Raw genomic sequence first — 14,540 nt, forward strand, 5'->3', positions numbered from 1 at the left:
GGATCACTCTGAGCTGGATCACACAGAGCTGGATCACTCTGAGCTGGATCACTCTGAGCTGGATCACTCTGAGCTGGATCACACAGAGCTGGATCACACAGAGCTGGATCACTCTGAGCTGGATCACACAGAGCTGGATCACAGCTGCTGCAGATGTGTCAGAGTGAGGAGGAAATGAGGGGGAGGCCAGCAGGGTGAGTGTGTGTATCTGTGTGTGTAAATGTGTGTGTATCTGTGTGTGTGTGTGTGGGGGGGGGTGTTTTGTTGGTTCCTGTGTGGAGGAGCTGTCACATGCTGAGGAAACGACTGTGTCCAGAGGTGAGATAAGGAGCAGGGTGTGTTTGGGTGGTGGGCTTGTTTTGGTGAAAACAGACTGAACAGGACTCACCCTGCATGTGGACCACAGAGAGGGTAAAACCAGGACCAGGTTTTCTGCTAAGGAGATGAGTCATCACTTTGTGTTTCTGATGCATAAAAAGAGGAAGATCCTCATTTTCTCTAATTTCTGCTGAAAATCTGAAACATTCATTAAACAAACCACAGGAGGAACAGAAAGACAGTCAGAGAGTCAGAGGGTGAGACAGCAGCATCCTGTTTGGGAGCATGTCAGCACTTGTCGAGGAGAAGGAGTGGTGACGGAAATCAAACCGCAAACAACAATCTGATGAGATTTCAAAATAAAAGCACGTCAAATAGATTAGCTGAGGCAGCATTAGGTAGAAAATGAAGGTAAATCGACTTTATAAACTGATTTGGAGTTAAAACAATGATCTGAAAATCCAGTCAACCAAATGTCAAATACAGAGAGAAAATAAAATGCATAGTTATAAAATCCAGTTAGGCCTTAATGTTCAATAAAAGCTGAAAGCAGCGCAGCCTAGATTAAAGTTTTGTAACCACCATCTAAACACATAATACTGTAGCTGTCATGTGGTATTTTACCGTGGTTTACACATGAAACCACTCACAGTATCTATGATATTCATCAAATTTATGTATATATTATTTACATCTCTCTGCACCTGTTACAGGTATCTTATTATTATTATTATTTTTATGTATCTGTACCAAGCAGCACTGTTTTAACTGTGCTGTGCTTGAATGGTTAAAATAAGGGAATGTGAATCTGAATGTAAGCTATGAATAACAGTAAATTTCCAGTTTCCTGTTTCCAGTTTTATAACTTTGTTATATTGTTTTATTATAGTTGTGTATATATTATCTTATTAACACTTATAATATTGTCTTTTTATACCTGCTGTCCTACTCTCTGCTCCTAAACCTCTTTTTTTTTTTTTTTTTTTTTTTTTTTTTTGCCTTTTCTTTTTCTTTTTCTTGCTGGTTGATGTTAAAGTTATTATTATTATTATTATTTATTTTTTATTATTATTTATATTATTATTATTATTTAAAATAATAATTATAATATTATTAATGTTATTATTAATAATAATAATTTTATTTTTATTATTATTATTGTTATAATTGTATTAATTTGCAGCTTTAGCTAACTTAGCATAACTTTTAAGTTCTTATGTTTTCAAAGGTGATTTAAAATAAAGTTTAAATTAATTTTATTTCTGTTCTCGTAGTTTTTATCCAATTTTAAAGTAACATCATCAGACATTTGTTTGACCGATTACTGAAGGATGTTTACCGGTTATTTTGAAGTCAACTCTGAAAACTCCCACCGGAAGTGTGTGTCACTTCCGCTAGCCTGACGGAGCCGTAGTGACCGAGCGGCAGAAGAAGCCGCGGCTCAGACCGAGCACCAACCTTCAGGGAGGAGCTCAGAGAGCCACAGCTCCGTCTTTATCCGCTCACCCCGCTCCGACACTGATGTTTTGATGGGTTAAGTCCTGATCAGAGCCATGACCAACTTCCTCTGAGACAATCCGGACTGTGAGACCTGAAATGGATTAACGAGCCTCCCGCCGAGTGGACCCCCTGACGCCGTGTTGTGGTTCTTCGCCGGTGGTCGCTTTAGCCGCTCCTTCTGGCCCTCTGCAGCCCGTCTGATGTCCACCTGTTACCGCCTGTTTCTGAGCCGCAGACAGCCTCACCACGGAGCGTCACATTCAACAACAAGTGGGTGTTTGTCCCTGAGTCCACCTGAGCTTTTCCTCAGGTGCTGCGGTCAGAGGCAGCTGTGACAGCCCGGACCATCCGTCCGTCTGTCAGACCGGGGACAGCCTGTCAGTTAGCGGCTTCTTCCAGAAAATACTTTCCCAGAGTCTGTTTAACTTATGGAGCAGGTGCACAAAAGAAAAAAAAAATCTCCTAATATGATTTAAAAAATACATTTGATTTTTTTTTTTTAACATATTTTGTTTGCGGCATGTCCTGACATGTCAGCTCAAAAGTTTGACTGAGATTAATTCACTAAAAACTCGAGTTAAACAGATGTTTTGGCTCCAGTGGAGGAGCAGCTGTGGGTCGAGTCTGTGTGACGGAGCAGGACTGTCAGAAAGTTTCTCCAGGAGTCTGATACATCGAGAAAAACACGTCAAAATCTGGAGTTTTCGCCCAGAGAGGATGAAATTATTTCTCCTCTCCGTGTTTTTCATCATTATTTAGTAACAGTCTCTCTGAAATCGTCTGTCTCCGCTTTAAAAAGTGTGTTTCATGTGGTCAAACAGTTTAAATATCGCTGTTAATCTGATGGTTTTCGCTGATTTCCGCTGAATCTGAGATAATGTGGATTATTTCCCGCTTCTCGTGGTGAACGGCGCGTGTTCGGGCTCGCGTGGCCCGCTCTACGCACGCTCTCCTCTCCGTCTCTTCCTCGTGCTCTTCGCGGCACGGATTTGTTTACAAACACGAGTCTCGTGCTCCTGTAGGGGAGCAGCCGACGCCCCCTGGCGGCGGTCGGTGAATATAGGTCGGTGGGTCAAACAGGGAGGAGGAATAAAAACAATGGAGCTAAAATTAGATCAGTAGATTTCACGTGTTCATCACAAAACACGTTTTTTTCCTCTTTAACTGTGAAAGTTGATATTAGTGATCAGATTTTTATTTTCTCTGTTGGTTTGTGTTGTTTTTATTGCTGATTTTTTTTGTGTTAATCCCTCCATGTGGTAAAAAAATCTGAGGTTTACAGCTAAATAATGAAAAATGAATCTTTATTCATGTTTCTGACCTCGTGTTTCTGACCTCGTGTTTCTGACCTCGTGTTTCTGACCTCGTGTTTCTTCCAGGCTGTTAGAGAGATGGCCCGAGCAGAGACCATCGAGAACGTTGGAGAAACTGGAGGAGGAGGAAACTCGTGCCGCATGGAGCTGCCTCGCCCCTTTCAGAGCTGGCCCGGCCTGCTCACCACCACCACCACCAGCGTCAGCTCTGGGGGGAGCGGTGCCTTGCAGCCGCACCACTTGCACCCTCTGCAGGCTCTCTACCTGCCTTACCCCCTGCCTTACCCCCACCCAGAGGGCCAGGGAGAGCCCCAGACCCACCAGCAGTTTCCTGCGTTATCCCCATCACCCACACCTCCTCCTTCACCTTCACCTCCGTGCAATCGGAAGGAGGAGACGGGCTGTGCACCCTGTGCCTTCTCAGGAGAGCAATCAGGTAGGATGATCAAATTAATCCTGTTTCCTTTTCTATTCCCATCCTTAAAAATGAAGACGTGTTAAAAAGTAAGAGTGATGATTTGAAGCTTGAAGTTTGCGTTTGATGAGACTGACAGGGGAAGTGGGCGGAGCTAAGACTGAGATACTGATCAGAGCAAACCAGTGATCCTTCATCCTGCCAGGACGAGTCCGGACAGAGCAGGTCCAGGTCTGCAGGACGGTCCTCATGGATCCTCAGACAGGACTCAGCACCACAGCTTGTTTTTCATACCTCCACCCATAGATACACACCAGAGTTAGCAGTTAGCAGCGGTTAGCACAGAGGTCTGCAACCTTTACTTTCATAGGAGCCATTTTCCCTCAGCTCACCTGGATTAAAGTCATTCAGGAGACACAAAAACGACTTTACCTTCACTATAAAGACTATAACGTCTATAAACTTCCAAACAAAGTTAAAATCTAGGAAATAATCACCCAATCAAGAAGCTTTTCTAATAAGTGAAATTGTACATGTAATTTATTAGTTTTTTTATTATTTTTAATAAATTTGCAAGAAATTTTGAAGTTTCATAATTTTGTAAAAATTTGGAAAAATTTTAAAAACTTTTGAAGTAACCAAAATCTGAAGTGTAACAAATTTGATAATAATAATAATAATAATAATAATAATAATAATAATATTTAAAAACTTGCAAAGTTTTCCCTAAAAACTTTGAATTTCCAAAAATTGGCAAAAAGTAAAAAAAGAAAATTCAAAAATTTGCAAGAATTAAACAACAATCACTCAATTTAAGAATCTTAAAAGTTTTTGAAATTGTAAAAAATTGCCAACATTTTCAAAAGAAATTTTAATTCAGAAAAAAAATTGCAAAAAAAAAAAAATTCAAACTACCCCCCCTCAAAAAATAAATAAATAGATAAATAAATTAATAAAATAAATAAAATAAAAAAAAAACTAACATAAATTGCAAAAATGTCTTATTTTTTAAAGCAAAAAATGAATTTGATAACTTGTAGATAACATTACACAGCTCATCAATTAAGTGGTTTACTGATGTTTTGCAAAATATCAAGCATGTTAATTAGGTCAGCCTGTCAAGGGTTAAGGAAAATAAAATTTCTTCATTATAATAATATTTTTTAAAGCTACAAGGAGCCGCTGCAAAAGAGTCAAAGAGCCACAGGTTGCACACCCCTGGGTTAGCAGGAGAGGACGGCTCGTGTGTGTCCTCAGGCTGTGTGTCCACGACAGGGAGGTGGTGTGTGTGGACGAGAGGTGGAGGAGGATGATGATGAAGAGGTGTGTTAGAGCTGTCAAACCGTAAAACTGCTCAGACTGGTTTCTTCCTCAGACAGGAATCCAAGTCTGAGCGTTTGTTTATGAGGACTCAGGAAAGAAGGATGCAAGGATGGATGTTTAGGTCATAGGGGGGATTGATAGGAAGGAAACCCTGTTGCTAATGTTTTTATTTTCTTCGTTGCTTTGAAATCGACTGTGAATGATCCAGTCATTACTCCACAGTTTGTTTGATCTGGCGTTGCAGAATCTCTCTGAGTCAGAGTCAAAACTTTGGCGCCCTGGAGGAAAAGTTTACGGCGTGAAAAGGGAAACTTGTGTCTGAGCAGGAAACAGGAAGAGCAGGTTTACATGTGGAGCAGAGCGGCCGTGTTGTGACAGAGTTGTAACAATGCAAACAGACAGTCCTCCTCCTCCTCCTCCTCCTCCTCCTCCTGCTCCTCCTCTCAGCTGTAGGTCAGCTGTGCGTCTCGGGCATGTTCAGACATGTCCCGGCGCACTGTTTGCAGAAGAGGGAGGAAAAAAAAAACCCGCAGCGTTTCCTCCTCGTGCAGCGAGCAGCTCGGGCAGAGAGCCAATCAGCTGCTCAGAAAGTCGAGCTTTGATTGAGCCGTTAATTAAAGCTGCAGACGTCTCGTTGGGTTAATTATAATCCATTCATTCAGTGACGCAGTGAGCTGGGGCTGATCGAGCTTATCAGTCAGTAAATCAATCAGCTGGTTAGCCCCCCACCCCCCCTCACCTGCTAATTGACCTGTCAGACTGATAATCCTCCTAATCAATTCAGCAATTCATGTAAGTCAATTAGAGGTGTTGTGAGCTAATTAGCTCGTTAGACGTGAGTGTCTGAGCCGTGTTTCACCTGTTCACATATTCATCAGGATGATCTGCTGCTCTCATTTCCTGTTCATGTCCAAACACGAGCTGATATTCAGCCTTTAATGTTCATGATTTGATGAGTGACTCTGTTGATTTCTCATTGGTCACCTCCAGATCAATCAACCAATCAGTGAACAGCGCTGAGATGTGATTGGTTGGTCGCTGAGTGTGAGTTTGGTGAGGTTATTGATTCATTCATGAGTCGGTCATTTGATCACTCCCTCAGTTATTAGTGTGGTTGTTGTGTTGTTGTGTTGCTCTTCATCTTCATCTTCCTCAGTCTGTTTTGGTTTTTAAAGCCTCCACCCTCCACCTGCTCTCTCCTCCACCTCCATCCCTCCTGCTCCTCATGTCACTGGTCAGGGAGCCTCTCCGTCAGCTCGTCAGCCCTTCAGCCTATCAGACAGACAGATTTACTCCTAAGCCCCGCCTCTTCCCTTCCATCCACCCTATGGCAGCTCAACTGTCTTCCCTGTCAGCCAATCAGGCGCAGACGTCTCCAGGAGCGCTGCTGGAGAGTTACCTTGGCAACAGGCCAGGGTTTGTTTTTCCTCCCGCTCTCTCTTTCCCCCTCTCCATCTCTCCGTCTTTCTCTCCGTCTTTCTCTCGTCTTTCTCCGTCTGGTCACCTGTCAGAGGATCAGTTTTAATCCTCACAGTGAAGCAGATGCTGCCTGTTTCCGTGGCGCTCAGAGAAAGAGGTGGAGGTCACTGATGAAGGCGTGTCAGAGGAAGGTCACTCCATCCAGAGAGCGTCCTAACCCTAACCTCTTCAGTCTGGAAACAGTTACAAACACTTTTCACACACAGACAGAGAAATAAAAGCTGAGTGGGTTAAAAACACCCAAACCCAGGAACATGAATATCAAACGAAGCTAATGAAGAAGTTTTAATGAAGTTTAATCAGCCTGACACGGTTTCCAGCTCATCAGCCTTCATCAGTCTTTAGTTCATCGATCAGAGCGAGTTCAGGCTTCTTCATCTCTCTGCAGAAACCAAAGGAGAGCTACCTCTGTGTGTGTGTGTGTGTGTGTGTGTGTGTGTGTGTGTGTTTACAGACCGTCATACCTAAACAAACACACACACACTCAGTGCACCTCTCCATACCAGACTTATTAAGCAGATTAAGAGATTATTCTCCAAGTTCCATGAGGAGCAAAATAAGTCACTGCATCAGACTCCTGAGCTCAGTGTTTGTGTTTGTGAGAGAAATAAACCTCCATCAGGATCCTCAGACGTGTGTGTGTGTGTGTGTGTGTGTGTGTGTGTGTGTGTGTGAGAGAGAGAAAAACAGGCAGTAAATGAAGAAACTGAGGTTGTGAATCAGATCAAACTGAGGTCTGACAGGAAACAGGAGATCACTGCACCAAGTCACTCGTATCTGTCTGTGGTTCTGGTTCTGTTCAAATACAGATCTGTTATATTACAGAGACAGTGAGGAGGGACAGGTTCAAGGTTAAAATAGTTTAAGATATGTCATAGTTTAGTATTAATTAGTTTTAGAGCAGGCATTCTGGTTTTTATTTAGGTTTGATTTTTGCAACAAGGCTTAGTTTAAGTTTAGTTTCAGTTTAGTTTTATTGTAGTTTTAATTTAGTTTTATTTTAGTTTTATTGTAGTTTTATTTTAGTTTTATTTTAGTTTAGTTTTATTTTAGTTTAGTTTTATTTTAGTTTTATTTTAGTTTAGTTTTATTTTAGTTTTATTTTAGTTTAGTTTTATTTTATTTTAGTTTTATTTTAGTTTTATTTTACTTTTATTTAAGTTTTATTTTAGTATTATTTTACTTTTATTTAAGTTTTATTTTAGTATTATTTTAGTTTTATTTTAGTTCAAATTTAGTTTTAGTTTATTTTTAGTTTTTCATACCTTATTTACCAGGCGCAGGATTCAAAAAGGTCAGAGTAAATATTTTGTCATACTGTTTATTTTCCAGTCCAACATAGAGCTCACTGTTCAGTCAATGCTGATACTGAACTGTTGGCTGCTGCCTTAAACACAAGAAAATAATATAAACTTAATTAAAAAAATATAAACATAAATTATATTAAATAAATATAATCTGAGCTTTAATAATGAGAAACTTGGACTCTGTAACAATAAAGTCAGACTCAGGTTAAATTAAACTGTCACAGATGCTCTGATTCGTTGCTCCTCTACGTTTGGTCTCAGCTCACTATCGTGAACAGATTAGCCTGGGTTTAAGCATTTAGCTCGTATTTTAGCCTTTAGCTAAATGATAATCTCATGTTAACGTGTGGATCAGGATGTAGAAACTCCTCACAGGGACTTTACTGATGTCCTGACGGTGAATGGTGGAGGTTCAGAGATAACTCAGAGCTGTGGTTAGCAGGAGCAGCTATCAGCGAGAAATGTTTGGTTTGACTCAGCAGTGACCTGGGAATGCCTCATATCACTTCCTCCCTGTTCGCCGTCTTTGAGGAACTCCTGGTTTGTGGCGTGCTGACTCAGCGTGTGAAGGTCTGAACTCTGTGCTTGTGTCGTCGCTCAGAGCTCAGAGCTGACGGTGGGGACACCATGAGGGCTGACCCTTAGACATCAAAAAACCAGAAGATACTTTTAGAAACAGCCAGTTAGCGACCGGCTAACAGAGGAAGGGTTGTCTTAAAAACGCCTCACTGACGGGAGATATAAAAGCTGTTACACAGTCCGTGTTTCTCAGTTTGGATCCTGCAGACTTCAGCCTCAGTAACCTGTGGACTCAGTTTGACCTCTGACCTCTGGACTCGGCTCAACCCTCGCTGCAGTTTCTGAGCTCTGGACTCAGAAACTGCAGGCTGTGTGTTAGCATGTGTAGCATGAAGCTTCAGAGAGGCTCCTGGTAACGCTCCTCCTCCACAGAGAGGAGGTCAGAGGAGGTCAGAGGACCAGGAGTCAGAGAGGAACCTGGATGATCTTTTTTCCTCTTGTCTCTGAATCTGCTGTCTCCTGTTTCCTGCAGACTTGGACGGCGAGGAGCAGGTGGACGCCTCCTGGCGGCTGGGACCTCTGCCCGACCTGCTGCCCCAGAACGAGCAGCGTTTGATGGACGACAGGGAGCAGCAGGAGGAGGAGGAGGAGGCGCAGGAGCTGATGGTGAGGAGAGTGGCTCACCAGCTGAGGACGATCGGGGACGAGTACAACGCCACGGTCCTACGCCGAGCGGTAAGAGGGGGCGGGGCTAAGATGTTGGTTTAAAGCTGATTGATTGGCTGGTAGTGAAATTATTCTTTAATTTTATAAATGTTTTAGTCAATTTTTTACAGTCTGACCCACTGTGTGTGTGTGTGTGTGTGTGTGTGTGTGTGAATCAATGCTGTGACTCTTTTCCTCTCCCTGATTCACTTTCCTAACTTCTTCTTCTTCTTCCTCTCGTCACTTTCCTCCCTCAGTGTTTCCCTTTAACCAGGTTTAATGTCTGACTCTATCAGAGCGGAGTGTTTCCTGTGACAGCGCCGACTCTTTAATCTCAAAAATCAGAATAATCTGTAAACACACACAGACGACCTGATTTATTCACACTGCTCCTTATTTCCTCTGTCCTCGTCTCCTCATGTCTCTGTCTGGCCCCTCCCTCCTCACCACATCGCTGCATCGCGTGAGGAGCTGGCAGCAGCTCTCTGCCCCCCCACTGCACACACATACACACACACACACACACACACACACACACACACACACACACACACACACACACACACACACACACACACACACACACACACACACACACACACACACACACCTCCCCTTTGCTCTCTCCTCCCTCCCGCCTTATGCACACAAACAAAGATGACGTCACCCACTCTCAGCTCTGACTCAGACATGGATTGTACTAAAACACACACACACACACACACACACACACACACACACACACACACACACACACACACACACACACACACACACACACACTCTCTATGAGGGTGTAACAGTCTGTTTTCAGACGTGTGTAGCAGGTTTCAGAGGTTGCTGCCCTCACTGAACTGAACTGTCTCCTCCCCTGTCTGCCTGTCAGCTGTGTGTGTGTGTGTGTGTGTGTGTGTGTGTGTGTGTGTGTGTGTGTGAGGGAAACACAGACAGACTTTATTCTGGAGGGGAAATGTGTGTGTTGTTGTTTACAGCCAGCGGGGCAGAAATCAGTCGTAGTCTTTCTGAACAAACAGTGAATGAAAAGAGGCTCAGGCAGCTCACACACACACACACACACACACACACACACACACACACACACACACACACACACACACACTTGTTTACCCTGTCGTGCAGTCTGAGCCTGTCCTGTCTGTGGCGCTGCGTGGTGTCAGCGTCTGATAAACTGAGGTCACATGACCCAGACCCTGATCATCAAAGACCTGTTGGATAAAAACCAGCGCCGTGTTCCTCATGGCGCTGACAGCACCAGCTCTGACTGAGCTCCTGGTCATGTGATCGAGTCTGATTGTGGGTCAGTCTGTCAATAAATGCACATTTTAATCATGTGGGCTGTCCTCGAAAAGGTCAGAAACAGAATAATTAACATGTTTAATCAGGCTCTGCTCGTGACCTCCCCCTCTGCTCTGGCATTTAGAAACCTCAGGTTTTGCATTTCGGCTTTTTCAGAGTTCAAGTTCTCTGAGACAAAGTGACTGTGTTAAAGAAAGGGAACGCACCCCGATAGGACGGACTCACTGATCTGAATCAGCCGAGAGGGCACTGTCATCCCAGACCTCAAGGGCTTTAACACATGCAGACAGAAAAAAAGGAAAATTGCAAAAAAAAAAAAAAAAATCAATGAATTTGAAATGTGAAAAATATGCAAAATTTCAAAAAAAATTTGAATACTGAAAAACTGAAAATAATAATAATAAACAAGAATATTTGTAAAATGAAAAATTTAATAAATAAAAAAAACAATACTATTTAAATTATAAAAAATCAATCAATCAAAAGACAATATTATATTAAATGAAAAAATGAATACAAAACAATAATATTAAAATTATAAAAAAAATAATAATAATAAATAAAAAAATCATATTTAAATTATAAAAAAAATTATGAATAAAAAACAATAATATTAAAATTATAAAAAAATAATAAATAAATAAATAATCATGTTTAAATTAAAAAAAATAATAAATAGAAAAATATTATTATTTGAATAATTATAAATCTAATAGATTAAAAAAAAATCTGAAATTTTTTGAAGTCGTACGAAGCGAATGACAGAAAATGTTTCATCCGTTTTATTTCTGATGTTTGAGCCTGAGTGTCTAAAGGAATTCACTCACTTTGGAGCAGACCTCCAGTGGTCGTTTGAGGAACTGCAGTCCAAGCCTTTGTCAGTCTTCCTCTAACGCCTCTCCCTCCTCTCTTCCTCTTCCAGCACGGCGCCCTCCACTGGCAGGACTGGGGAGACACCTTCAGAGGACTCCTGACCTTCATCACGCAGTCCCTCAGCACTCTGTACAGACTCACGTAGACCAGCCGTCAGCGGAGCTCCCTTCAGGACTCCTTGGACTCAGACTCAGAGGATTCTCACATCCTGGACTCAGACTTTACTTGAAGACAGAATCTAGAGGAGGAATCAGCAGCTCGGGGTCTGGGGGGTCACCTGTCTGCTGGATCAGGGTGCTACCTGTGGAAACTGGACTCTGTGTCGCTCAGTCTGCTGGATCGGACTGAGCCCGACTGACTCTCTGTATATTCTGTAAAATCTGTCTCTGTTGACGTGTTGGGGGCGTGGCTTTACTTTGTGTGTGTGTGTGTGTGTGTGTGTGTGTGTGTGTGTGTGTGTGTGTGTGTGTGTGTGTTTCCTCTCATTTTTCTGTCCTCTTCATGTTTTTCTTCTTTCCTCTTCGGAGCAAACTTCCCCTCCTGCCAGCGTCTGATTGGCTGATTTGGACGCCGGTGACAGTCGTGGTTTGGCTCTGGTCTGATGTGTGTGTGTGTGTGTGTGTGTGTGTGTGTGTGTGTGTGTGTGTGTGTGTGTGTGTCTTTCTTTGCTCCCTGCGCCCCCCACACACACGTGGTCACACTGTGAAGCTGGACGCTGGTTTTTGAGCGTGTCAGGGAAAAGTGGGGTTTTATCCACTGAGGAGCGAAGCACAGAGTCGACCTCTCCCAGAAAGCTTCATCTCATCGCAGCGCGTGCCTTTCTGCTCCGAGACCGGGACAATCAGCTGCACACACACCTTCAGAGATACACACACACACACACACGCTCCTTAAGTGCTTTGTTAGCATCCTGTGGGAAGGATCCTCTCGTTGGGCCGTGTTGGGAGCCGGCGCGGCGTTCAGTGTTTATACTTTGGTTTGTTGTAAATATGATTTCTGACAACGTGGTTTGACGGAGGAATGGAGACGACCCGTCACAGGTCACAGCGTGATGTCACAGTGCTGGTTTGTGATGTCACAGCGCTGGTTTGTGATGTCACAGCGCTGGTTGGGGAGCTCTCTGTGTGTTTCTGAGCCTGATTTGAATCCAGTGGATTTGAGATGATTTGAGTTGAAGAGAATAATTTGGATCTTTGTGATTGTTCAGAGAATCTGAGGATGTTTGTGAAACGAGCCCTTTGGTTGTCAGATCTTTTTAAGAAAATGTTTTAATTGCTCATTAAGAGTCTAATTTATTTGGATGGTAGCTTTTCTGTAGCTTCTCTCTTTGCTTTGTCTAATTTATTGTTTCCTTACATTCCTGACCCAGCCATGGATGGAGCTGATTTTAGGTTTAAATGTTAAAAAACTGAGATTGAATAAAAAGAGGTTTCTCCTCAGAGCTGGTACATCACCGTTCAGATCTTCACCTCCTCACAGGTTTGGTTCATGATCGATGAAAGACGTTTCCTGATCTCTGAATATGTTAAATAAAACAACTCAGTTCTGTTTTTAAAGATAGCGCCACCTACTGTTCAAAGCCTGTAATGACAGCGAGTACGAGCATCTCATCAGCCTGCTTCATTTCAGCCTCCATCATTTCAAAGCAGCTCTTAGCTGAAGATTCCGTCAGTGAATGAAAATAATCTGACACTGAGATGTTTTTCCCGTGGTTAAAATCTTTAACTCAGTGACTGAAAGTGATGTATCAACTTTGACTGTGAGAATCAGAAACTCTCCCTCAAAAGCACAAAACAAACATAAAAACTCAGCGTCACAAACTCCCAGCCACTCTCAGAGATTTTGTTCAGCCTGACAGAAACAGAAACAGAAACAGAAACAGACACAGACACAGAAACAGAAACGGTACCAATCATTTCCAAAGAAGAAGAAGAAAAATCTTAATTTCAGGCTGAACTTGGCTCTGATTGGACGATCACCTGTGACGTCTGACTCACCTGTAAGTACTTAAATTATTCAACCTGTAGGTGATCACTGAGCATGTGCAGACGCTCACTTCCTGTTCAGGGCTCTGTGTCATCACATGCAGCGTGTTTTTGCTGTTTTCAACTTTTTCTATTGTAAACTTTTACATGAATTTTGTACGGTTTGTTTTTATACAATAAAGATGAGGAGAATTAACTCACTGCTCGCCTGTTTTCTGTCTGATTATCTGTTAAAATGTTTTTTTTACCTCTGACAACATGTCTCCTTGACATTAAAAGGATTATTGTCTGTTGTTTAGATACCAAAAACAGATGCAGGATCATCCTTGAAAAATGCCGAGAAAAAAAATGTCTTATTCATTTTTGAACGACACAAGTGATGATGATCCTCTCCTGGTCCATGTTGGGCTGTAAAACCTCAGACCTGTTGGCTCCTGGTCTGGCTCCTGGTCTGGCTCCTGGTCTGGCTCCTGGTCTGGCTCCTGGTCTGGCTCTGCTCGTTTTGTCCATTTGTTGTTGTAGTCAAAATAAAAAACATCTGGTTTGGAAATGGTTTGTTTGAATCTTCAAGTACTGGCTGTTGTAGGGTTTAGGTTTTGGTTTCCCTGATCAACTTCCTATCCCACTCGATTTTCTTTGTGTGAATTCACACATCACTATGTTTCAGTCTTTAGTTTAAATCTTTAGCTCATGTTTTAGCCTTTAGCTTGTTTTTTTAGCCTTTGCTTGTGTTTTAAGTCATGTTTTAGCCTTTAGCTTGTGTTTTAACTTGTGTTTTAGCCTTTAGTTGTAGCTCATGTTTTAGCCTTTAGCTTGTGGTTTAGTCATGTTTTAGCCTTAAGCTTGTGGTTTATTCATGTTTTAGCCTTTAGCTTGTGGTTTAGTCATGTTTTAGCCTAAAGCTTGTGTTTTAAGTCATGTTTTAGCCTTTAGCTTGTGTTTTAACTTGTATTTTAGCCTTTAGTTGTAGCTCATGTTTTAGCCTGTAGCTCATGTTTAGCCTTTAGCTCATGTTTTAGCATTTAGCTCATGTTTTAGCCTTTAACTCATGTTTTAGCCTTTAGCTTGTGTTTTAAGTCATGTTTTAGCCTTTAGCTTGTGTTTTAAGTCATGATTTAGCCATTAGCTTGTGTTTTAGCCTTTAGCTTGTGTTTTAAGTCATGATTTAGCCTTTAGCTTGTGTTTTAGCCTTTAGCTTGTGTTTTAGCCTTTAGCTTGTGTTTTAAGTCATGTTTTAGCCTTTAGCTTGTGTTTTAGCCTTTAGCTTGTGTTTTAGCCTTTAGCTCATGTTTTAGCCTTTAGCTTGTGTTTAGCTTATTCTCTGTCTCCCTCCTGATTAGTTTCCTTCACTTTTGTCCTTTGTCCTGTCTCCAGCTCCACCATCAGGACAAACTGAACCACGTTAGTGTTTAGTCTGTGCCGTAGTTGATCAGTGATCAGTGATCATTGATCCTGGGATTCATCATTTAAAATCATTAATCTGGGG

At 42.1% G+C, this 14,540-nt stretch overlaps 1 protein-coding gene across 1 annotated transcript; it reads left to right on the forward strand.

The window, feature by feature from the left end:
- The first annotated feature begins 1,733 nt into the window (after positions 1-1,733).
- LOC141797988 (uncharacterized) lies at positions 1,734-13,238 on the forward strand. Its single transcript, XM_074679739.1, has 4 exons — positions 1,734-2,088; positions 3,198-3,567; positions 8,707-8,909; positions 11,119-13,238. The coding sequence occupies exons 2-4, from the start codon at positions 3,210-3,212 to the stop codon at positions 11,212-11,214; spliced, it is 657 nt and encodes a 218-aa protein (XP_074535840.1). The 5' UTR covers positions 1,734-2,088; positions 3,198-3,209; the 3' UTR covers positions 11,215-13,238.
- Positions 13,239-14,540: the final 1,302 nt, after the last annotated feature.

Source organism: Halichoeres trimaculatus, unplaced genomic scaffold (genome assembly GCF_033239565.1).
Source record: "Halichoeres trimaculatus isolate MK-OKI-2021-1 unplaced genomic scaffold, fHalTri1.1 fHalTri1_scaffold_9, whole genome shotgun sequence".
NCBI classification, from domain to species: Eukaryota; Metazoa; Chordata; class Actinopteri; order Labriformes; family Labridae; genus Halichoeres; species Halichoeres trimaculatus.